This window comes from Anguilla rostrata, chromosome 13 (assembly GCF_018555375.3).
Source record: "Anguilla rostrata isolate EN2019 chromosome 13, ASM1855537v3, whole genome shotgun sequence".
Classification (NCBI taxonomy): domain Eukaryota; kingdom Metazoa; phylum Chordata; class Actinopteri; order Anguilliformes; family Anguillidae; genus Anguilla; species Anguilla rostrata.
Genome location: NC_057945.1, coordinates 5,856,419 through 5,880,126, shown reverse-complemented (window position 1 = coordinate 5,880,126; position 23,708 = coordinate 5,856,419). Strand labels below are relative to the sequence as shown.

Genomic DNA, 23,708 nt, shown 5'->3' with positions numbered 1-23,708 from the left:
AAAAAAACAGCATTTATCACATGCATTTATTATAAGCACACACCAGATTGGTCTGTATAGTAGGCTTTGGCTATTTGGTTTTGTGTTTGTTTTTAACGTGAAATGAATTGTTTTAACTTAGAATTTATTCAAGGCTAATTTCCCGTAGTCGTTTCTCTCCTGTCAGCGGCTAGTCCCTCGTTTACCGAATAGGGGAACGGACGATTATTGAAATTACTGAATTATTGAAATAAACCATTATTGACTTTAACATTTTGACATGTGGGAAATTTTTTTTTTTTTTTTTTTTTTGATAAAGACCGGCAAAAATGTGCGTAGACCATATAGCGTACATAAGAACTGGAGAGGGTAGGAGGGGCCAGGCGGTGAAGCCTAGGAAGTAACAGGGAAACCGTCTCTGTGCATACTTCAGGGCAAAAGCGCTTGCTGCCCATTGAAGTTAATGCAGAAATCCAAGGTGATTTCACAACCAAGGAAAACCTCATCGGTCAATTTTTTGTGATCATAAATTATGTGCAGCAGTTTCTGAAATAACGGTTGTTTTGGTCCAGAAGTCTTGGGAAAATATTTATTAAAATGTGCATATTTTATTAAATAATTTTCAGTCTGCTTTTCATAGGAGACGTAACGGTCGTCAATCGAGTTTCAAAATACCACGAGGACGTTTTATTTAGGCTTCAAATTAAAAGTCTGATATTCCCCATTCGCTTTAATGGGAGCTCCAATGATTTTGCCCTCTGCATGCGCAGTAGAGGCTTACTTCCTGGGCTTCACAAACTCAGGTTAGCTGAAGGCGTGCCTGCCTGTCTAGTTAAATATGCATGTCTATGGCGCAGACGAGAAACGCCAGCAACAAGCAAGCGAGGGGAACGTGACACCTGACACCATGATATGTTGAATAAAAATAGTTATTAATTATTCAACGGTTTTTACTGGCAGAGGTCAGTGTGCGCAATGTTTTAAAAATGATATTAAATCAGTTAGCAAGTTTTGGTATCAGCCAGGTGCGAATGTCTTGCTTTCTCTTCTGACATGCGTTTCAGCTACTGTATGTAGACCTTTGTAATTTCATTGGAGCAAATTTCATCCCGCTATCTGTGGTATGTTGTTGTTGATGTTTCAATGTCATTAAAATCCTTTTTCCTCAAATATATTGGCTTGTGCAAATGTATCGTCAACGCATCCTCGGTAACACTGTATCCTACAGTAGCCTACAGAGTGAACAACATAGTTTATTCCACTGATAATGTTCGATCGTCCAGTTGCTAAATAGCCTGCCGGAGGAAAGAGACACATTCGCACATACGCATTCCGTATCAACACCTGGCTACAGTCAGGCAGTGGGGGTGAGAAGACAAGCCAAACTCCAGCAAACTCTCCTAAATTTTAAGTCATTCTGTCAGACTTGGCCTATATTTATTTCTATAGTTTGTTTAACATCCATATGTTCACCCAACTCCAAAAAAAAAAGACAAACGTTTTTATTAGTAAGCTAGCTGCCAAGTATTAACTATCAAGTCTCCTTTTTCAACCGTATTTAAGAAAGCGCGGTCACAAGACGTTGCTGGCTGTAGCATACTCTAGCAGCTCGGGAGAATCTCCTTGTGGTGTGTGTCATTTCCGTCACAAATGAGCAGTTTTGGCTTTTTGCATCTTTTTGCTAACTGGTCAATGGCTGGGTCAGACAAAAGTTACCAGTTCCAGTTTCTTTTTATTAGGTTGGCACAGCTCAGTGGACAGACCCCAAACTGGCAGGTCAGTTCAAGGACAGTGCAGTGCAGAGATGGACGCAGTTTCATGCCCATGCTTAAAAAAGTTGGGCATGTGACACTTTACAATCATGTTGTTCCCCAACATAAATGTAGGCATAGCATCGAAAAATGCAGCTAAAGGCGCAAACAGCACAATTCCTTCAGCAATCAATCGCCCTTGTCTGTTTTCAGCATGAACACAGTAACTAGGGTGATCAAACAAACAAAAGCGACTTCACACTGCTCTCACAAAAGAGTTGACTGGGCAACTGTCACAGCCGTGTTTTGATCTGCGGACGTCATCGCAGGTCCTGTATCCTCACTGGGCAGTGGCCAAAGAAAACGTGTTTTCGTGTGCAATGATTTTAAAATGGTAATATATCCTAAATTTTAAAAAACTAAATAAATTGCGCCTATATACGCTAACAAAAACGATATAATTTAGAAATACAACTGTTGGAATTGATGCAGCCGAGTACATTACAACAAAATAGTTTTGCAGCATAGCCTACGCCTATTTTTTCACTATTGTATGAGCTTAGGTTGTTGTGGGAAGTAATCAAAACACTTTTAAAATGTTAAATGACCACATATTGTGTAAAAACCCATAGAAACGTTTTTGTTTATGTTCTACTTGCTCAAAGATTTGCAAGAAAGCAAGTGAAATCTCCGTTCAACCTGCAGGTTCCTTTTGTTTCGCAAATGAGTAATTGGAGGCGTAAATCGGACAGCCTGTCAAAGAAACTGATGAGTGTTACATTAAGCCATCTATCGCTTGAAGAGATATAGATGACCAGGTACGTAGTGTAGTGCTCATTATCTAGGCTTCACCAAGATCAGGTCTGCAGTGTGGTATAAAGCATTTTAATTTTACCAATGGGTGTTTGTAAAACTAAAATGACACGTCTCCTTTTTAATCACGGTGAAAAGGAGACGCGTATTTTGGATAGATAGATAGAGCTTTGTTGTCATTGCTCAAGACAACAAAATTACAGAACCCTCTTAGTGCACAGCACATTGTTTTTTTTGATGATTTTTTTTTTGATTCCCAGTTCCCAACCTGCTTCCAGTGTGCGATGATGCAAATCCCTTGGGAGGTCAAACAGAGTTTGGCATTTTATTTTTAATCCACGATGGCATAAATGCTACAGTATAATCAAAGAACAATATATAAATCGCTGACTTTCCAGAAAATAACAGTTGTTTCCTTTAATACGATGTTAAAGATGAGCTGCTACATTTGGCATGTAATAACTATCATTGGGGGAAAGGATCCGTACTTTTTGGCCAATCGTCTTCTGTTTCAGGAACAGGAATTAAAAAGCAAGAAATGAATGGGTGTACGATGTTCATTTTAAAATCAGAAATCGAAAAACGAGAAAGCAATTGGTTACTCGTGTTGCTGACTGATATTAAACATATAATTACAAAGAGCACGTAATTGTAGCGAACAACAGATCAACAGAGCCAGCGTGAAATGCTTCCGGAGGAAAAAAAAAACAACCACTGTTACCTATCGGGTGCTGACAAGTCAGCCAATCAGCACCAAGGACGTAGAGCTTCCATGTGATCTTGATGTATTTTTGATCACATGCAGCAGCGAGGCCTTGCTGCTGATTGGCTGTTGTATGATCACCCAATAGATAAGTGGTGGTGCTTTTCCAGAAGCATTTCCCACGGCCTCTGAAGCAAGCTTGTTTACCCCCGCATCAGGACTAATTAAAGAGAAAAAAGATGAAAAGAAAGGCAATACACCACATGGTGGCTAACACCACTATTGCACTCGGTAATTATTATTGCGATATATCGTCCATCCCTAGCGCATGCCGCAGAAGGGGATGAAATGCATTTGCTGAGGACAAGCCCCACGTGACGGACAGGTGGACAGAACAGACAGTTGGCCGCAAAGGTGCATTTACCGCAGGAGGGCGGATCTTGCAGATGCCGGACTTCTCGGCGATTGGACGGATTTTGGCGATGTACCCCAACGGATCGGCGAACTCCTCCCAGGAAGGCTCGAACACCGGGCACTCAGGCGGGGGGCAGAACTCCTCCCCGTCCATGTTTCTGAAGGGAAGACGGAGAGCACGGATCATGCTAGCGGTCTTACCGGTGCGCTAGCTAGCATGGCTAACTACCAGCCCAAATCAATAAAATAAACTCCAACAATTTCTACCTACATGAATGGGAAAGTAAAGATATGATTTACTGAATTGGAGATGACAAAAAGAGGGACAGCAGTTCACTTTCCCTCCTTTGTACCAAACTGACTCTGGGAATGAGACCAATGCCTCAGCTATTCATGCCTTTCATGAAAACACCATCTGGGGCTTCAGCAGGATGCACAAATTCACTCAGACAGACAAATAAATGAAGAAAATTGAAGTGCAGCCTAATTATGAGCCATTAAATATGAATGTGACATTCATATGAAATTCATAAGGGTTACTGTCTTTACATTCAATACTTACGTGCTACATTACATTCAATGTCAATCAGGAAATGTATTGTTATTTACACAGCAATTCATTCTGAAAGTGTAAGCAAACTTCTGTCTGGGGAGGCAAGGGGCATGCCACAGATTTTTTTAAATGAGGAATGGCTGCATTACCTGTGTCAAAGGGAGAGTTCACTTAATACATACTCTAAGCTGTTACTGTATTTATTTGTCACACATGTAAACGGTCACCTCTGTCACAGACCTCAGTGCAAGGCTAGTTCAGGGATCGAGTCAATCCCACAACAGCTCATGCCTCGGCCAATACCTAGAGTAATAGGCCAAAAGCACAACATCCTTACAATGCCAATAATTAGGATAAGTTACACTGCCCATTAGACCTTCTCCCATGAATAGCCAGGCATATGACCATTACACAACTTATGCAAAGAAACTGGCCGTTACGATTCCCAGCAACACGGACTGCTGCTAAGACACAAGAAAGCACCGCAAACGCTGTAACTTATCAAACAGTAGCAGGATGTTTCACTTCGCAGATGATAATCTAATATCCACCTCCGCGACTGCTTCTAAATTGGGAGACTACGACCAAGCCTCATTAGCACCCCCAGTTGGACTCCGGCGGTATGGGGTCGCGGACCGGAGGTATACGTGACTCGCCCAAGTCGCCATCCCCTCCCTCCCCCGATTTTCAACAGCGAACTCCTGACGTAGGGACAAAGCTGTTTGAGATGCCCTGACGGCGCAAGCTATTCGTGTAGGCTGTCTTTGTGTTCGAGTCCCGGGCATGTGCGTTATAATCAATTAGAAACGCACATCGATATAATAATGTAGCCAATATAACAGCGCACCGACGAGACACCTTCGGAAAAATGGCTGCTCGACATTTAGCTCTAGAAAAAAAAAAAAAAAAACTAACGTCAGTTTTCATTAGTCCGTTGGTTTTTGGTCTAATAAACGTGAACGCCTCGATTTTAAGGCACTCGAGTGACGTTAAGTCAAAATACACTTACAGATTCTCGAGATCATTTAACTAACATTAGCTACCAACCAGACAGCGTTGTTTCATCCATGAATAACTGAACTTGTGGCAATTTTGCTTTAACACTCACTCATCATTATACACGTCTTCCCCATCTACTTAGCTAGTCTACCCAACCTTGGCTAAATCAGAAACACAATTTACAGCAACTTCTGATATTAGTATCGTCCAAACGTTGTCATGCTTGTCGCGGCACGTAGGCGTTCGCATATAGCCGTTGCTCTCCTGGCTTCGTTTAAATGTGGTCCACCAACTAAAACATTTCCTAAACCGCTGACTTCAGATGCTCTGGGTAATCCAGTTAGTCTACACTGAATCTGATACCACACCGGGTAGCGAGAGTTTTAATACTGCAATTTGTTTGGTAACATTAGACCTAACTCTGCTAAAGACAACTTAGCTAGCTAACCTTTCTGTAAACCACACACAGCTCGGGATGGATTGTAGCCAGCTAACATTAGCCAACGCACCGAGAAGAACAGCGAAGATCAATTCAAATTTAACAGCCTGATAAAGAAAAATAACAGCTAAAATAAGAAGCCAAAGCTACCGACACTGACTGGTACATCGGAGACACGTCACTGTTGTCTAATGATGACAATGACAATAAGTGGCTCGCTGGTAGTGGCAGATTCTGGTTGGGATAAGATTCTAGCTGTAGATAAACTATCGTTTTAGCATCAAAATGCTAATACATGTTAATAAAGTTATCCACAAATACATCCTTCAAGCACAAATTTCAGTGATATGATGGACACTACTGCTGCTAGGTCATTTATCTAGCTTGTTATCGGATATCCTATTATTAGGCCTCAGACGAACCGCTTTCATTAAACAAAAATTAAACAAACGGCTGGACGTTACGAACAATACATACATTTCAATAAAGAACACAAATTCAAAACGTATATACTTTAAAACAAACTGAGGAATCAACGTTAGCCGACTAACACCAAGTTAATGTTAGCTACTCGGATTATGTTGGTTCGGTAAACAGCGATGGCTAACATTTGCCATGCAAGCAACTCGAATCCTCACAGCAATGAGTTTAATTTAAATGATCATTAGTTATTAGCCAACAGTCGTGTTATTGGGTGTACCCTGTCATAGTCCTACATTAGTTGGTGGGCTAGTCAGCCGCTGGATACCTGATTAACATTAATGTGAAATAACGCGAAGGCCGCTGCAGTCTAGGCTCGTAACAGTATCTATTGTTCGGGACTGGGTCACTCTCCGGGCGGCTGGCGTCTGCTCTGCGGCCTCCGCTTTTTTCAGCTCATTCCGAATTCTCCTGTCCCTGCGGCTCGACTAACTGTAGTCTTTACCTTTCTTAAACACTTTTCATCTTGTTTATTCTCCACTAAATGTGGGCGTTCGTTGGGTATCATACAGTAGGACCACACACACTAGCTAATGTTAGCTAGATTTTCCTCCCTCAGGTTGATGTAGCTCTCCTCCCCCTCTGTTGTTGTTTAGGTGCCGTTGTCTAAGCGAATCATCCGGTTCTCTCTCCCGTTGTAGCGGCTGTACCTGCAGATATCCGGTCCCTTCGCATCCAAAGCTCGAAATCCTCCGTTAAACAGTTCGTTATTGTAGATGCGTCTCAGCATGAGTCGAATCCTCAACGATTGAAACTCTCGGTTAATCTGCTAACCTCCGATCCGCCTGCCTGGACTAGCCGCCATTTTAGCCTCATCACTGCCTCAACGCAGCCCCTCCTACCCATCACCGCTTCATCCTTCCACAGTATATACGAAACTAGTTCTATATTCTTTCCCTGCTCAGTCTGCTAAATTAACACGTGACAAAAACGTCGTGTGTCATTAGTGACTGAAGTAATATAGGGATATTAATAATGAAAAAATCACTGGATAACGACGTTTAAATGATCTTAATGAGTTTATGCGATATAGGTATTGCGGGCAGATAGTGGGACGTGACGCGGAATAATATTTCTCCGAAACGCGGACGCTTTTTTTCGCATGGAAGAAGTAGCACCAACCGATCGACACTCAGCTTAGTGGTCTGATGGTCGATTGGTCTTCAAGCTCGTTTCGTGTTGATGTCACAGCAATGACGCAGTGTTTACATCCCCGACGAACTTGGAAGTGTTCGACATTTCGGTTTCCCCAGAAAAAAGCCCGGTGTATTATTAAATTTCAGTAATCAAAATATATATATATATATTTTGTTCAGCCAAGTTTTACTGAAATAAATGTTTTTTTTTTTGTTTTTTTTATTACTTTTTTTAGATTGACTGATTGACTCAGAGGCATCTCATGGTGGGGTCCAGTTAAATTTGGTTACGTTTTTTTATTTGATTTGAGAGCTGTTGTGTGGTGATATAATTTTGAGAAACAGCCACGGAATTACCTGAGTGAAACCCATATGTTCTAGCCCATATTCGGAATATTTGTTGTAATCGTGCCTTTAAGAACGATTATTCCTGTCACTCCAGCAAGGATTTTGCATCGATCATACATTACAGAATTGCCATATTTCCCGTCACCCTTTTGCTTTGTCTTGGAGACGGACGACCTATACATAAAGCTTCTCGGTTTTACTTTTAAATTAGCATAAATTGGGGAGGCAGGTATCCCATCCAGCATGCCCCATTTATTACCTATACAACACAGAGAGTTTGCTACTTTTCAGGGTTCCCCACAGAAATAACAACAACAGCCACGGACTCTCAGCCCTTAAAAACATTCATTTCTGTACATTCTGACCCCATTTCAACAGACATAATTCATAAACAACTTCACATGTCCATAAAATAAAGCCCTAAACTAAGATTTTGCATTCTCTTCTTCTTATTATTATTCTTTTTCCAGCCAGAAATGCTCCTAGCCCACAAAGAATATGTCTCCCCACTGGTCATTTTACGTGCATCAACCAATAAAAACATTGGATGCAAACAAAATGAGCATATGTACAAGTGCGCACGTTTTAAACAGTACAATTTGCATATCCCATGTGTAGCCTACTTCCAGTGTAGCCTTGGGTTCAATTCGCCCCTCCGACTGCAGCAAATCTCTAAACTCAGTACGCTGGCTTGCTGCCTAACTAAAAATACAACATTTAAACTATTGCTTTTGCTTCTGTAAAATCTTCCGGGACAGTTCCGCTTTCAGCATTTTCAGAATGTTTAACGTTAGCTACCTTTTGTCTGAGTAACTTCCCGTTCTTGTACATTGAAAACTGTTTTTCATTAGATTACTGCAAGAATTTTCTGTCACTGTTAACCAGTGCGATACCAGCTGATGCCAGTAGATGTCCGCCAGTCAGTGTGAGACTCGCAGTCCCAGGACGTCTTGCTTGGTACCAACAAGCTTTGCTCGAATATTAGCAACAAGCTAAGCGAGTTGAAAGCAAGTGTCTATGTGGTCAGCTAAAAGTAAAAAAAAACTGCTTCTTTTCATTAAAATGTGTGGCACCGGAACACTTGTCAGGTCATTCTGCGAGTGCAATATGCATATCTCTCATAGCCTACATTTATATATGAATTCTTATTATCATTTACTCATTAAAAACACAGTGCAAAAAGAAATGTTATCTCATTAAAAACACATTTTCAACATACAAAAATGCCAAGTTACTCCCACTTACAAAGCACTGTCTATAAGTCATTCATTCAAACTGGCTAAATCTTGGCCTGCCATTAAAAGTATTGATATCAAATTGACGCCAAGTTACTGTACAGCAAACAATATAGGCTATCTTGCCTCACAGAAATTACAGAAGCTGTATTCCAAAGCAATGTTACCCAATGTCTCCTACACTTTGCCCTGTGTTTTTACTCATCTCACAATGTCGTCATTCACTCTTTGTGTCACATCAAAGTGTCAGATAAATACAATTGCCTCATGCAAGACATTTAAATGAATGTACAAAACTGCTGGTAAATACCTACAGAAAGCATATTCCTCCAGAAGACATATGTTCATACTTGGTTGTCAAGTTCATTTCACTAAATGTACAACTTCTTGCATATTTACTTGTTCTCCTAGCAATCTTTGTAGTATTCTGTACATGTCCTGCATACTTTGATAGCTGTGCTGGGCATTTTTTGGGTTCATAAAAAGTTGTTTTGAATCAAAATGTTATCTTCTCCATCACTTCATCTGACAACAGCGAAAGGACACCTGGAGGATTTAATGCCATAAAGATGCTACTGCCACTGACTTTGCTGGAGAGGAGACAGCACAACTCATTAGCATAGTTCCTTTTATAAGCACACCTCCACTATTTTTTCCCATTGGGTTCAACAGGAAAATTAATCAGGAGAAACAATGCTTGTAGTAGCTACTGCATATATGGCAGCAGCACGGTGGTTTGAGGCTCATTTGATACCATGGACCCCTGATTACTTAAAGCCATTTAGCCAACAAATGTGTTCCATACTGTATCAGCATAATTTACAGCTGAATCTAGTCCCACCCCCAATTCCCATAGAGATCCATTCAAATACAAAGAGTTTTTGTATCGCATGTAGGCCAACCTGACAATAAGATATCCAGACTCTGATGATGTTGATCTGTCACAAAGATCAGGAAGTCATGGTATGCAAAGGATATGCAACCAAATACAAAACATGACTCTTTTATTTGACATTATGTTAATTTGTCTAAAACGCTGAAATGGGGGACTACGTACAAAAAGTGCTGTAATTACTACATGGTGAAACCAAAATGTATGAGAATACCCTTTAATAAAAGGTCAGAGTCTGCACTTTGACCCATGTGAATTGTCTGATTACAAACAGAGAAAATAAAATATTAAATCAGAAAAAAGCAGAAAAATGCAGGTGGTTTTAATATTATGGCTTATCGGTGTATACATATATATATATATATATATATATACACACACACACACACACCGATCAGCCACAACATTAAAACCACCTACCTAATATTGTGTAGGTCCCCCTCGTGCCACCAAAACAGCTTTGACCCGTCCAGGCATGGACTCCACCTCTGTAAGTGTACGCTGCTAAATTTGGATTTCTGTATATATTTGTATCTGATATTTTGTATCTACTGTAAATTTGTACCTGATTGTGTTACTTTGTTGTCTTTGAAGCTGCAATGGTGCAAATTCCCCACAGGGATCAATAAAGTACACTACTACTACTTATTACATTATTGGTTATTATTACATAAAAAAAGTTGAAATGGATTAAATGGATTACATTATTGGGAGTTACAGCACACCTCCACTTAAAAGCACAGTCCTTTTATAAGCACGCCTCCACTTATAAGTACACCTCCACTGCAGTGTATCTTGAATACTGGGAACAACTCAGATGAAGCAGTTTGGTGGTGCAGTGGGTAGCACTCACAGCAAGAAGGTCGTGGCTTGGGCTCGGGGCCTTTCTGTGTGGAGTTTGCATGTTCTCCCCGTGTCCGCGTGGGTTTCCTCCGGGTACTCCCGTTTCCTCCCGCAGTCCAAAGACATGCAGGTAGGCTAATTCCAGACTATAAATTTTCCATAGGTATGAGTGTGTGAGTGAATGGTGTGTGTGCCCTGAAATAGATTGTTGACCTGTCCAGGGTGTGTTCCTGCCTCTCGCCCAATGCATGCTGGGATAGGCTTCAGAACCCCTGAGACCCTACCCAGGATGAGCGGGTATAGATAACGCATGGATAGATATTGTGAGAAATTACTACGCAATCAAATAATAAAAAATAAACAAAGCCAGTCTCTTCCACTGCAAGGACATTTTTATAATATCAGAAGCAATAAATATTCACATTTCATTTATCTGTATTTGTTGAATTGAAACTGTATGTACACAAATAAAATTCCTTATATTTCTTGTATTTTTACAATTATATTGTAAATTGCTCTGAAACACACACACACACACACACACACACAATTGTACAATTATAATTCACTCTCTGACCCCTCTCCCTCCCAAATAAATTCATATGGTATCACCCTCCCACACGCACACACCTGAATTACGGAGACGTGGTACAGTCCATTCCATAGTCAATATTGAGCATTTGTGTTATAGAGTATGTACATTCAGGTCTATATGCTTCATTCAGTAAGTGCAGATACTCATGCAAGGGGGGATCACACGGGGAACAGCGCACAGTGAGGGAGCAGCCACACACACACACACAGACCCTGAAGCTCCCACCAATTACCCCCTTCCCATCCTCCTCCTCTCACCTCTTCCCCCTCCTTTCCCAGTGGAAGTAACAAGAGATTTTGGGTGAGGCAGCATGCCCTTTGCCTTCTCCAAACAGGCCTTACTGACGTCACCATTCTATCTATCTATCTATCTATCTATCTATAAGGAGCCTAGTCCCGCCCAGCAGTACGGATTCTGTGCCAGTCACAGAGAGTTGCAAGGCATGGCCGGCCAATGGGCTGGAGGGGCGGGGCTGTGAAATGGAGGCGGAGACGGACGTGGGCGGAGGGGAAGGTCATAAGGCGGGGCTAAAGTGAGGGCTTTAAAGGTGGCACGAAAATTGTCAAGCATCTTGATCGAGTGCAAAACCACAAAACTGCACTGAAGTAAAGAGCAGGCACCTCCGCAGCGGAGGAGCCCCCAAAAACACAATCATCAGAATTTCAAAAAAGGAAAAAAAAAAAGAGCAATCAGGTGTGTATGTGTGCATGTGTGCACGGATTACCTCATGAACGGAGAACAGACTGTCATGACAGAACATAGGGGGGGTGCACTTCACCCAAGTGTGCAGGGCATTACATCGGTGCAGACTCACTGCTGCCATCTATAGGAAGTATGTAGCAATTACAACTCGCAATAACCATTACACTACACTTGAAACGAAAAGGAACAGTTTTAGTGTTGGGCCTGTGCTCACACGCGCACACACACACACCTGTTACTTTAATTAGGACAGTGTAAAAAGTGCTTAAAGGTACAGAACATTGCTAGAAACAATTAATAAATATCAAGAACAGTTACATAAATTCATAATATAATAATTATAGCAATAACTGTAATCATTGTCATAACCCCAAAAATAGTGAGCCTTGGGCTCTGAATTACAATAAAAATTGAAAGGGTTAATACAAATGACAGGGTTATTATAAATAAAAGGGTTATTACAAATGAGTGGGTTATTACAAATGGGAGGGTTAATGCAAACTGCATCAACAACAGGTCCAGTGCAACGTAGTTCTTCTCTGGTCCGCAGTAGCAAAGAACAGATGTAGCATTTCTTCATTTTCATCATAAGAATTATCCATGAAACACTGATATACAGGAAACTGATATACGAGTTTCTCAAAAATTATTAGTAGTAATAAGGTAAATAGTTTTTAAACAGGAATGATATCAAAGCCAACCACAAGCATATCAATCCTACCAGAACTGAAATATTATCTAATATTGCCTGTCCTGTCTATTGGTCCCTAGGGAAAACACACACACGCACACACACACACACACACACACTCCCGCTCTCTCTCTCTCTCTCTGAACTTGTCACTGTGCACAATGGATAAAAGACTGACAGATGGAGATATGGAAAAGTGAGAGAAAGAAAAAGGGAGAGCGACAGATAGAAAGGGAGAGAGAAAGAAGAAAGAAAAAAAAGGTTGAGGTTCTGAGAGGTGAAATGCACCGTTTGCCCTCAGCTGAATCAAAAGCCCTTGCCGTGAATCTTCTGGGAGCCTTGTCTCATTGGTGTGTGATTGGCTAAATGGCTACAGAGTCACCCTGGGAGGGAGGGGTTGAAGTCCACAGGGTATTCCCTGTCACATTTAGAGCTCCTTCGGTCCAGCTGCAGCCTGCCGGCGACAGCAGTAAATGCTGCAGCACTGCATGGGCTTAAAGCTGCAACTGGGCATGCCATATTGTGATTTATAAAATTTGATACTGTTTTTTTCCCCCAAAAAATGAGGCAACCCAACAGTGCAGTTACCCTACAGTAACGTTGCTTCATACAGTGTGGACATAATCAGTCGGCTAAAACTTTATAGTGCACTGTAAAAGTGTGCTGGAAAATCTTAGTCTGCTGTAAAACTTTACATTGTGCTGCAAAACCTTACAGTGTGCTGTAAAACTTTACAGCATGCTGTAAAACCTTACAGTGTGCTGTAAAACTTTACAGTAGGCTGTAAAACCTTACAGTGTGTTGCAAAACCTTAGTGTGCTGTAAAACTTTACATTGTGCTGCAAAACCTTAGTGTGCTGCAAAACCTTACAGTGTGCTGCAAACTTTACAGCAGGCTGTAAAACCTTACAGTGTGTTGCAAAACCTTACAGTGTGCAGTAAAACTTCAGTGCTGTAAAACCTTACAGTCTGCTGCAAAAACCTACAGCGTGCTGAAAAACCTTACAGTGAGTTGAAAAACTTTACAGTGTGTTGCAATCTCTGTATTAATTATAGCTTAAACCTTCCAAGTACACATGGAGTCTTGAGCTTCACCCACACACAGACAGCAGTGACCCATCAGAAGAAAGCACTGTACTATATATGGCCTGGATATAGTTAACATTTCTTGTTCACTTTGAGTTAAAGGCTAACATAACTTCCTTGCTTCAGAGAGTACGGTATATTCATTCCAATCCCCGCAGATGTTCCCCGGTGTTTGTGAAGCAGAAACACCTGCAGTCGACCGCAAAAGTTAAAGATGAATGTTGAGTTTCAGGCCTACAACAACCCAGAGAAATCGAACACTTTCACAACATGTTCTGTCAACCATGCCAGCCTGCACTGCGTTGGCTTTGGAATGCACACTGATTGAAGGTACGCTCTAGGCCTTTATACACTATTTAGTTAATAGGAAATTAAAATTTGAGCTAACTCGTTTCAATCTCAACATGTAGGAGTGAAGTTAGGTTGCACGTGAAATCAGCAGAGAGACAGGAGGCAGTGAGAAAAGGGTTTTGGAGAGGGGCAAACGGTCAGCGCCAAGGAGAAGGACACTTTCTGACCCTCTAACAGAGCAGACATCACATTCGCCATCTTCTGCTCCGCTAGCAGTGACCTGCAGACGTTCTGAAGTTCATTGTCTTTGCGGTTGGTCCGGTCCACCCAAGCTGACGTTTTCAGTTCCTTTTCGATGCTTTCAGAAGTTTATAGAAAGCTCTTCCGTCGTCCATCGTGTCTTTAGTCCTCTGTCCAACAGGCCAGTGCCTGCCACTTCAAAAAACTAGTTACACACCTCTCTTCTCCAGTCAGCTATGTAACCACAGAGGGTGTGATAATGTTGTGTCATTGTGCTCCTGTCTACTGCCTGCTAGCATGTGTCTGTCTCACTGTCTGGCTGTCATCTCCCGAACATCTCTGTGTGGAGTCCTCGCTGTCTCTCAGCTGCTTGCTGGTTTCTGATTGGGGGAGGACAGTGTGGTCACCCCCTACATCTGCGTCCAAGCACCGCCCACGTGCAGCAGACACAGGAGCTCTGTGTTAGCACACATGCACGCACACGTGTCTGCTCTTGTGTGTATGTGAGGTCTAGTGCATTCTGGGAGTGTGAATGTGTGAATGTGTGTGCGTGTGTGAGCGAGAGTGTGTATGAGTGACAGTGTGTGTGAATGTGTGTCTGTGTGTGTGTGAATGAGAGTGTGTGTTTGTACACGTGTGGGTGTGTGTGTGTATGTTAGTGTGTGTTTATGTGTGTGCTTGTGCATGTGTTTGTGTGTGTGTGCGAGTGTATGTATATTTGTGTGAGTGTGTGTGTGTGTGTGTTCCTGCTCTCTCTACATGTGCGGGAACCGGAGGTGAAAGTAGCAGAGTTTGAGCAGGCTCCGCCTCTTGCGGCCGGGCCCCGCCTCCCTCTCGGCCCTGGCCCCGCCCCCGCGCCCCGCCCCCCGGGCCCAGGTCCCTCTCACACTACCGTGCTGATCCGGTTGATAGGCTTGGATTTGGAGCTGCCCGCCGTGCCGGTACTCCCTGGGCCTCCCCCCTGTCCCGCCTGCGAACCCGCCGCCTGCTGAGGCTGCCCGGGGTGCTGGGGGGGGTGTGGGGAGAGAGGCGTAAGAGGGGTATGGGGGGAGGAAGGGGGGGGTAAAGGGGAGTGGGGGGGGGGAGGGGGGATGGAGGAAAGAGGAGGGTACTGGGGCAGATACTGGCCGCCCGGCGGCAAATAGCGGGCAGCGGTGGAGGCCCCCGGCGGGGGCTGGGCGGGCGGGGCGGCGAAGACAAAGTGAGGCTGATGGGCGGAGGAGGGTGTGGGATGGGGGCTGTGGCCGTGGCCCGGGTGGGAGTGTGCCAGCCCCAGGGGCAGCTTGCCAGGCCCCGCACCCCCGCCAGGCCCTCCCCCCTTGGCGGAGTGTGGCGGCTGGGTGTGGTAGAGGGCGAACTGGGGGGCCGGAGAGAGCGGGGAGAGAGGAGAAAGGGGGGGCGGCGGGCAGCCGGCGCCCATGTTGCCGTACCGACCCTGCAAAGCATGCTGGGAATGCTGGACCAGCTGGGCGTGGCAGGGTGCGGGTGGACGCCGGGGCAGGGAGCCACGGTGCATGATGTGGTGGGCGTGGCCAGGGGCGGGCGGAGGAATGGTCTGCACGTGGTAGCGGTGGTGATGGTGGTAAGGGGGCGGGGCTTGCCCACCGCCCGCGTGGCAGTACTGGGCATGCAGGGCCTGGATCTTGGAGTGCCCCCCTCCCTCGGAGGGTGAGTGTGGGGGCGGGCCCCCCGTAGTGGGGGGCGGCACGGGGGCGGGGTAGAGTGGTCCCGGGGGGATAATGGGGCCGGGGGCTTTGGAGCGCTTGCTCCCAAACAGGGAGCCCAGGAATGACCCGCTCCCCATCCCCGCCGCCGGCCCCGCCCCCAGCCCCGCCCCCCTCTCGTTGGTGCTGCTGGGGACGGTCCCGCCCCCACCTGCTGTCCCAGCAGCACTGTGCTGTTGCCCCGGCCCCCCCCCCACCCCCACTCCGGGGCTCAGGATGGGGTGTTGAGGCCGGAACTCTTCGAGGCCATAGCAGCCGGGCACTCCTCCCGCCATGGGGAGGCGCTGTTGAGTCTGCGGGCTGCTAATGACCGAACCCTGGGGAAGGGGGGGGGGGAAGGAGGGGGTGGTGGGGAGAGAAAAGCATGAGGCTGAGCCACAGACTGAGCGCAACTCCCCAAATCATTTCCAGTGGCAAAGAAAAACCCCAAAGCAAATAACACACAAACACACACACAGCATCGCAGGCGACACAAAACACACACACACAGCCCATCATCTCAGGCTGAAGCCATAAACAACGAGAACAACGGGCTTCAAATAAATAAAATAAATGAAGACAAGGCTGCAAGCAGGAGATGCATAAAACGGAGGCGCACACGGGAGACCAGTAGCGTCGGGGGGGGCGCTGACCGCATGCGCGTTTTTAACCTGACGCTTGGCACACAACTGACACCAGCTGCTGGGGGAGGAGGTCACCCCCCTCCCCCCATCCCTCCCCCTCCTCCACCCCTCCCCCTCCCCCTCCCTGGGGCTCTCTTACTGCCAGGAAAGCGTCAGACCCTCTGCTTCACGCTGCCCCTGAGGGGAGGAGGCTGTCAGAGGAGGCTCTTAGTAGAGCTCGGCCGCGAGCCTGTCGGCCTGCAGCTCCGCGGGCGTGGGTCCCACGAGGGAGCTGCGCGACAGGCCCCTCGCTATCAGGTCCCCCCTCGTTCTGCCCCATCAGGAAACGGCCCCCCTTTCTGCCGTCTCTCGGTTCCGCCTCGTCCTGCCCTAGCAGGAAACGGCCCTCGTTCTGCTGTCTCTCAGTTCCGCCAGGTCGCGCGATAAAGACAGAGAGCATCGGCCGCGCTTCGAGAGAAACGAAACGATAAAAATACCTTATCGTAAACAAAAAAAAAATGAATAAATGTGATTATTACTGATTTTATTGCTGAGAAAGTGCACATTTTAATTCTGAAGGTTTTTAAAAAAAAATGATAAATATTTATTTTGAATCTAAGAAGGCCTAAATCCTTTGTTGCTCTTTTCAACATAGACCAGAGGAAAAGTTTTTTTTTCTATGACCTGTCCCTCAGCAGACCAGCTGTAGTTCACAATTTAAGGCGTGACATCACAAATACGTGATCAGAACGTTCAGTTACGAAAGCCGATGTCACAATCACTGCTAGTAAATAAAAGCAATGGAGTTCTCGAACACTGATGTAGAATTTTGAGAAGGAATCCAAAAAACCTACTCTTCAAAGGATTAACGGAATGAGGAGTCTCGTCCTCCCCCGGTCGAGATGGGAAACACACCTGTGAGCGAGCGTCCAGGTGCTGCCAACACACAGGCGAGAACACACACAAGCAGGCTTAGACAGCGACGGGGCATGCAGGGGGGGTCACACCATATTTCAGAGGGGGAAAAAAGCGCCCCACTCCCCTCACTCAAACTTACTTCCATAGTACTGTCCAGGGAACCCACGCTGTTTCTGCGACCACGTTTCCCTGTGCCCAATCAGGGAGAGCCATGTTAGGACCAAGAACCAATCAGAGCAATCGACTTTGCCCGACTGGAGAGCACGGCCAGTTCTGGGGAAGCCTTTTAATTGACTTGTATGCATGAAACACAATTGCAGCCTGAAAAATAGGCTCTCAAAAATGGCCACTGATCCCACTCATTCCTGCTGAACTGTTCCATATTCCACAGTCACAAAGACCATTCATGAGTATTTTCACAACTGAACTTAATTGTTGAAATTATGCGCAGCGCTTGCCTATTCAATAGCTTGTTTGAGAGCTGGCAAATGAAAACACCCTGTAAAATTTCAGTTATACAAGGCAATCATCAAGGCCACAGCTATAGTCTTCACACATGCAAACACACACGTCATCCTGTCCTGTTTCATTCGCTGCGATTGCCATGGCGTCATGTCAGTTCCTCTCATCTAGCCGGAGTCTGACACTAATCATTTAATGCTATTTTTGAATGCAAGAGAGGATCAGAATAATTTTTATCAGTTGGTTGCCATGGGGATTGCTTTCAACAATTATTCAAACAACGCCGTGATGAGGTTGCATTCGTTGCTATGAGAAAGCCATACCACGAGGTGGCAGCCTTTTCTGCAATTTGTAATCACAAATTTTCATGACATTTCCCTATAGCTGCAGTTACATGCAGACCACGTTCCAGATATTTTGGAATTAAGCATATGCGCATTTGAAAATTATATTTTAAGAAAGCTATTAGACGCCTGGTAAGCATTCAAAACTAAGGGTAATGTGAACATACAAAATCTCAGCCCTCTGGTACTAACAGCAATGCAACAGAATCACAGTAGCACAGTTGAGGCCAAAAGTTTACATACACCTAAAGACATTCAAGTCAAGACATAAAAGTTTACAAAGGCTAAAAACATTCAAGCTCAATTTTTCACAACTCCACACATTTCATGTTACCATACATTTCCTGTGTTAAGTCAATTAGGGTATCTACTTTATTTCCATAAGAGGTAATTTCAAAATAATAGCTAAGAGACAGATTTATTTCAGCTTTTATGTACTCAGCCAGGTTTGTGGGCCTCCTTGCTCAGACATGCTTTTTAAGTTCAGTCCATACATGTTCTATGGGATTCTGGTCAGGGCTTTGTGATGGCCACTCCAATACTTTCACTTTGTTGTCTTTAAACCATTTTGTTACAACTTTGGAGGTATGCTTACGATTTGTCCTGCTGGAAGACCCAGTTGTGACCAAGTTTTAACTTTCTAGCTGATGTCTTGAGGTGTTTCTTGCTATTTCAAGAAAATCTTCCTTCCTCATGATGCCATCTATTTTCTGAAGTGCACTAGTCCCTTTTCCAGCAAAACACCCCCACAACATGATGCTGCCATGCTTCACAGTTGGGATGGTGTTCTTTGGATTACAAGCCTTATTTGGAAATTGCTCCTAAGGAAGAACCGGACTTGTGGAGGTCCACAATTCTTTTTCTGAGGTGAGTTGCTGAGTTACATGGATTTTCCTATGGTATCAAGGGAAAAAAGGCAGTGGCTCTAAAGGTAGGCCCTTAAATACAGCCACATGTTCCAATTAACTCCCAATTAACTCCTAACTATGACAACTGGCCAATCATAAGCTTTTAAAAGTCATTACATCAATTTCTGGAATCTTCCAGACTGTTTAAAGAGAGTTTAAACTTTGTGCAGGTAAATTTTGATATAGTGAATTAAAGCTGAAATAATTCTGTCCCTAATCAATTGTTTTAAAATTACCTCTGATGTGAACAAAGTAGATGCCCTAATTGACTTGCCATAAGAAATGTATGGTAACATGAAATATGCTAAGTTGTGAAAAACTGAGTTTGAATGTCTTTAGCCAAGGTGTATGTAAAATTTTGGCCTCAACTGTATGTCTGTCTGTATACTCAACAAACAGGATTTGCCATGTATTCTGAAATGTTTTTATTATAAACTAATGTAAACAAATCTTTTTAGCCTTTTCCCAATAAATACAGTCATTCTAGTCCGAGTGCAAACCAACCTTCGTTAACCATATTTAACGTGCCGTATTCAACCAAAAACTATCTGTAAAAAATCAATATGCAGCCCTTAAAGAGCTTAAAGAAATAATAAACGTAACACAAAAGAAACTGGAGACCAGCATCCACTGTGCTGCATGAAAACAAGCAGGTAACCAAGGAGACCTATTCTGAATTTGAAGTTGTGTGCTTCCTTCTTTGATCTCACCCCAGCTAAGAAATAAACAGCTGAATGCAGCCCATTGGATTACAGCCAAACGCATAAAAATTTAAATACGATCTACGCTGCACATCTGTATTCAAACCACTGTCTGACCCTCCATCAGAGTGACAGTTATGGTACTGCCACTGCGTTTAATAAAACCACACCATTCCTCACCACAAATACTGACTGACAGCAAAGCTGCAAGCAACAGGACTGTCCCTTAATCGACGCTGCAGTACTCTCTCCTGCCAGCAGGTGGAGGCACAGAATCTGGATGCTGTGATCCAGACTACTAAATGTGTAATGAGGAGATCAATTTACCAATATTTGACAGTTTAATGTGCTGGAAATGATAAACGTTGAAGATGATCTGCTTGGCGCTATTCACGTTTATTTTTCACAACTGAACTTGATTGTTGAAATTACGTGCAGCGCTTGCCTGTTTTGTTATCCACACTTTGCACTGTCCCGGCAGCTGTTGAAAGCACGGGTAAAACCAAACGTGGGTTCATTACGAGATCATTACAGGTGAACTTTGGAAAAACTGTAAATGATCAACGTGTGTTCACAGATCATTGCTAGTTTCTGAGAGCAAACTTGGCAAAGTGTATCATGGCAGCATTAGAAGTCATTATTATAAATATCTATTACATAACTTAATTTACTTACATCACTGGTACTCTTCTTTTACAACATAAATGGCTTAAAGGCTTAAATTTGACACACTGTCTATTTATACAGCTGGATTTATTATGACTGAAGCCGCACCAGTTAAGCGAACCTTTCTCACAATGTCATCCATGGAACCTCCTGCAATATGTCACTCATTTTAATAAAAGGTTTGTTTTTCCTGAACTCTGAGATTCTGCCGTGAGCTATAGTTAAATGCAGAAGTGTTGGGACAGTGACACAAGTTTTGTTGTTTTGGCTCTGTACATTGGATTTGAAATGAATCAGTGGATATGAGGTTAAAGTGCAGACTGTCAGCTTTAATGTGTGAGTGCTAACATCCATATCGGGAGATCAGTGAAGGAATCACAGCCATTTTTATCCAAAGTCCCTCCATTTTAGGGGAGCCAAAGTAACTGGATAAATTAACATAATCTGAAATATAGTCATCATATTTAGTTCTCTAGTCCTTTGCATATGATAACTGATTGAATCACAAGATGATCAGTATCTTCCCTGATACAGATGAGGCCAAAAGTTTACATTACACCTAGACTAAAGATATTCAAACTCAGTTTTTCACAACTCCGCACATTTCATGTTACCATACATTTCCTTTGGAAAGTCAATTAGGGCATCTACTTTGTTCAAAACAATCGATTAGAGACAGATTTAGTTCATCTTTAATTCACTATATCAGAATTCCAGTGAAATACTGAAGCAACACCTCAAGACTTCAGCTAGAAAGTTAAAACTTGGTCGCAAGGACAATGGTCCAGCAGGACAATGGTCCTATGCATACCTCCAAAGTTGTAACAAAATGGTTTAAAGACAACAAAGTGGAAGTATTGGACTGGCCATCACAAAGCCCTGACCAGAATCCCATAGAAAATTTGTGGACTGAACTGAAAAAGCGTGTCCGAGCAAGGAGGCCCACAAACCTGACTGAGTTACACCAGTTCTGTCAGGAGGAATGGGCAAAAACTCCAGCAAAGTACTGTGAGAAGCTTGTGGAAGGCTACCCCAAGCATTTGATTCAAGTTAAGCAATTCAAAGGCAATGCCACCAAATACTAACAAAGTTTATGCCAACCTTTGACCCACTGAAAGTCTGATATAGTACATAAAAGCTGAAATAAATCTCTATTATTTTGAAATGACCTCTTATGGAAATAAAGTAGATACCCTAATTGACTTAACACAGGAAATGAATGGTAACATGAAATGTGTGGAGTTGTGAAAAATTGAGTTTGAATTTCTTTAGCCTAGGTGTATGTAAAATTTTGGCCTCAACTGTACGTTACAGGCATTTAGCTTGGCGTTCTTATCCAGAGCGACGTACACAACTTAAAAAAAAACTTTTTTACATAGCATTGTATCCATTTATACAGCTGGATATATACTGAAGCAATGCAGGTTAAGTACCTTGCTCAAGGGTACAATGGCAGTGTCCTACTTGGGAATTGAACATGTGACCAATTCGGTTACAAGACCAGCTCCTTACCCATTATACTACACTGTCGTACATGGTGATGGTCAGCAAGGTCTTTACTGCAGCCATCTTCAGTGTGTGCGTTTGTCTGTGTGAGAGAGTGTGTGTGTGTGTGTGTGTGTGTGTGATTCTAACCTGTCTCAGAGAGGTCTCTCAGAGAGGAGCTGAGCGCAGTGCGTTTCAGTCCCTCTCCTCCGGAGTAGCTGTCATCCAGGCTGGGCCGTCCCAGAGTGCCGTTCACCACCTCGTTCTTCACTCCGCCTCCTCCACCGGCTCCGCCCACCACTCCCGCACTCAGGAGGCTGGGCCGCATCACGCCCTTCTGCTTCTCTAGCTCCGCTGCGGGGCGGGGCGAGAATAAGGGTGAAAATAAAATACATTTAGGGTGGGGGGGGGGGGTGGGGGGGGGGCAGAACATGGCAACTAGACTGATGAGACAGAAACGTGAGAAATGAAATAACCTCTACTGCCCTCAACACAGCCTCAAGACATTTTTTATCACACTTATGAGTTAAAATACAAGGTGCTGTAATGTACAGAGCTGTAATGTAATAGAAGGTTGCGATGTGGATGCTGTACAGTGCTGTAATGTACAGAGCTGTAATGTAATAGAAGGTTGAGATGTGGATGCTGTACAGTGCTGTAATGTACAGAGCTGTAATGTAATAGAAGGTTGAGATGTGGATGCTGTACAGTGCTGTAATGTACAGAGCTGTAATGTAATAGAAGGTTGAGATGTGGATGCTGTACAGTGCTGTAATGTACAGAGCTGTAATGTAATAGAAGGTTGAGATGTGGATGCTGTACAGTGCTGTAATGTACAGAGCTGTAATGTAATAGAAGGTTGAGATGTGGATGCTGTACAGTGCTGTAATGTACAGAGCTGTAATGTAATAGAAGGTTGAGATGTGGATGCTGTACAGTGCTGTAATGTACAGAGCTGTAATGTAATAGAAGGTTGAGATGTGGATGCTGTACAGTGCTGTAATGTACAGAGCTGTAATGTAATAGAAGGTTGAGATGTGGATGCTGTACAGTGCTGTAATATAATAATAATGCTGTTCCCCGGGGCGAGACCAAAAACACATTTCCTCTAATCTGAACACTTCCATAAACCCCTCCCCCAGGGTGGAGCCTGTAAGAGGCACTCAAACTGTAATTACTTAAGCCCCTCCCCCAGGGCGGGGCCTGTAATCCCCTCCCACAGCGCAGAGCCTGTAAGCCCCTCCCCCAGGGCAGAGCCTGTAATCCCCTCCCACAGGGCAGAGCCTGTAAGCCCCTCCCCCAGGGCGGAGCCTGTAATCCACTCCCCCAGGGCAGGGCCTGTAATCCCCTCCCCCAGGGCGGAGCCTGAAAGCCCCTCCCCCAGGGCTGGGCCTGTAATCCCCTCCCCCAGGGCGGAGCCTGTAAGAGTCCCCTCCCACAGGGCAGAGCCTGTAATCCCCTCCCCCAGGGTGGAGCCTGTAAGCCCCTCCCCCAGGGCTGAGCCTGTAAGCCCCTCCCCCAGGGCCGATCCTGTAAGCCACTCCCCCAGGGCAGAGCCTGTAAGCCACTCCCCCACGGCGGAGCCTGTAAGAAACACTCCCCAATGGCAGAGCCTGTAAGCCACTCCCCCAGGGCAGAGCCTGTAAGCCACTCCCCCACGGCGGAGCCTGTAAGAAACACTCCCCAATGGCAGAGCCTGTAAGAGACA

The 23,708-nt window shown here is 44.3% G+C and overlaps 2 protein-coding genes across 9 annotated transcripts in view; both read right to left on the bottom strand.

Moving 5' to 3' along the window:
* The window catches only part of kdm5c (lysine demethylase 5C), a 42,119-nt gene extending 35,140 nt beyond the window's left edge, over positions 1-6,979 (bottom strand). For 2 of the 4 annotated variants that reach the window (XM_064305245.1, XM_064305246.1), the window contains exons 1-2: positions 6,782-6,979; positions 3,671-3,818 (exon numbers count right to left, since the gene is read on the bottom strand). In XM_064305245.1, coding sequence (XP_064161315.1) covers positions 3,671-3,818; positions 6,782-6,861 — 228 coding nt within the window. In that variant the 5' untranslated portion in view covers positions 6,862-6,979. Of the gene's footprint in view, positions 1-3,670; positions 3,819-6,399; positions 6,542-6,576; positions 6,760-6,781 lie in introns of those variants that run through there. The other 2 variants (XM_064305248.1, XM_064305247.1) reach the window with 2 other exon arrangements.
* A 3,980-nt stretch (positions 6,980-10,959) lies between these two features.
* iqsec2b (IQ motif and Sec7 domain ArfGEF 2b) overlaps positions 10,960-23,708 on the bottom strand; it is a 90,827-nt gene continuing 78,078 nt past the window's right edge. For 3 of the 5 annotated variants that reach the window (XM_064306797.1, XM_064306798.1, XM_064306799.1), the window contains exons 12-14: positions 22,151-22,354; positions 17,574-17,623; positions 10,960-16,231 (exon numbers count right to left, since the gene is read on the bottom strand). In XM_064306797.1, the coding sequence (XP_064162867.1) occupies positions 15,074-16,231; positions 17,574-17,623; positions 22,151-22,354 (1,412 nt within the window). In that variant the 3' untranslated portion in view covers positions 10,960-15,073. The remainder of the gene's footprint in view (positions 16,232-17,573; positions 17,624-22,150; positions 22,355-23,708) is intronic. The other 2 variants (XR_010325167.1, XM_064306800.1) reach the window with 2 other exon arrangements.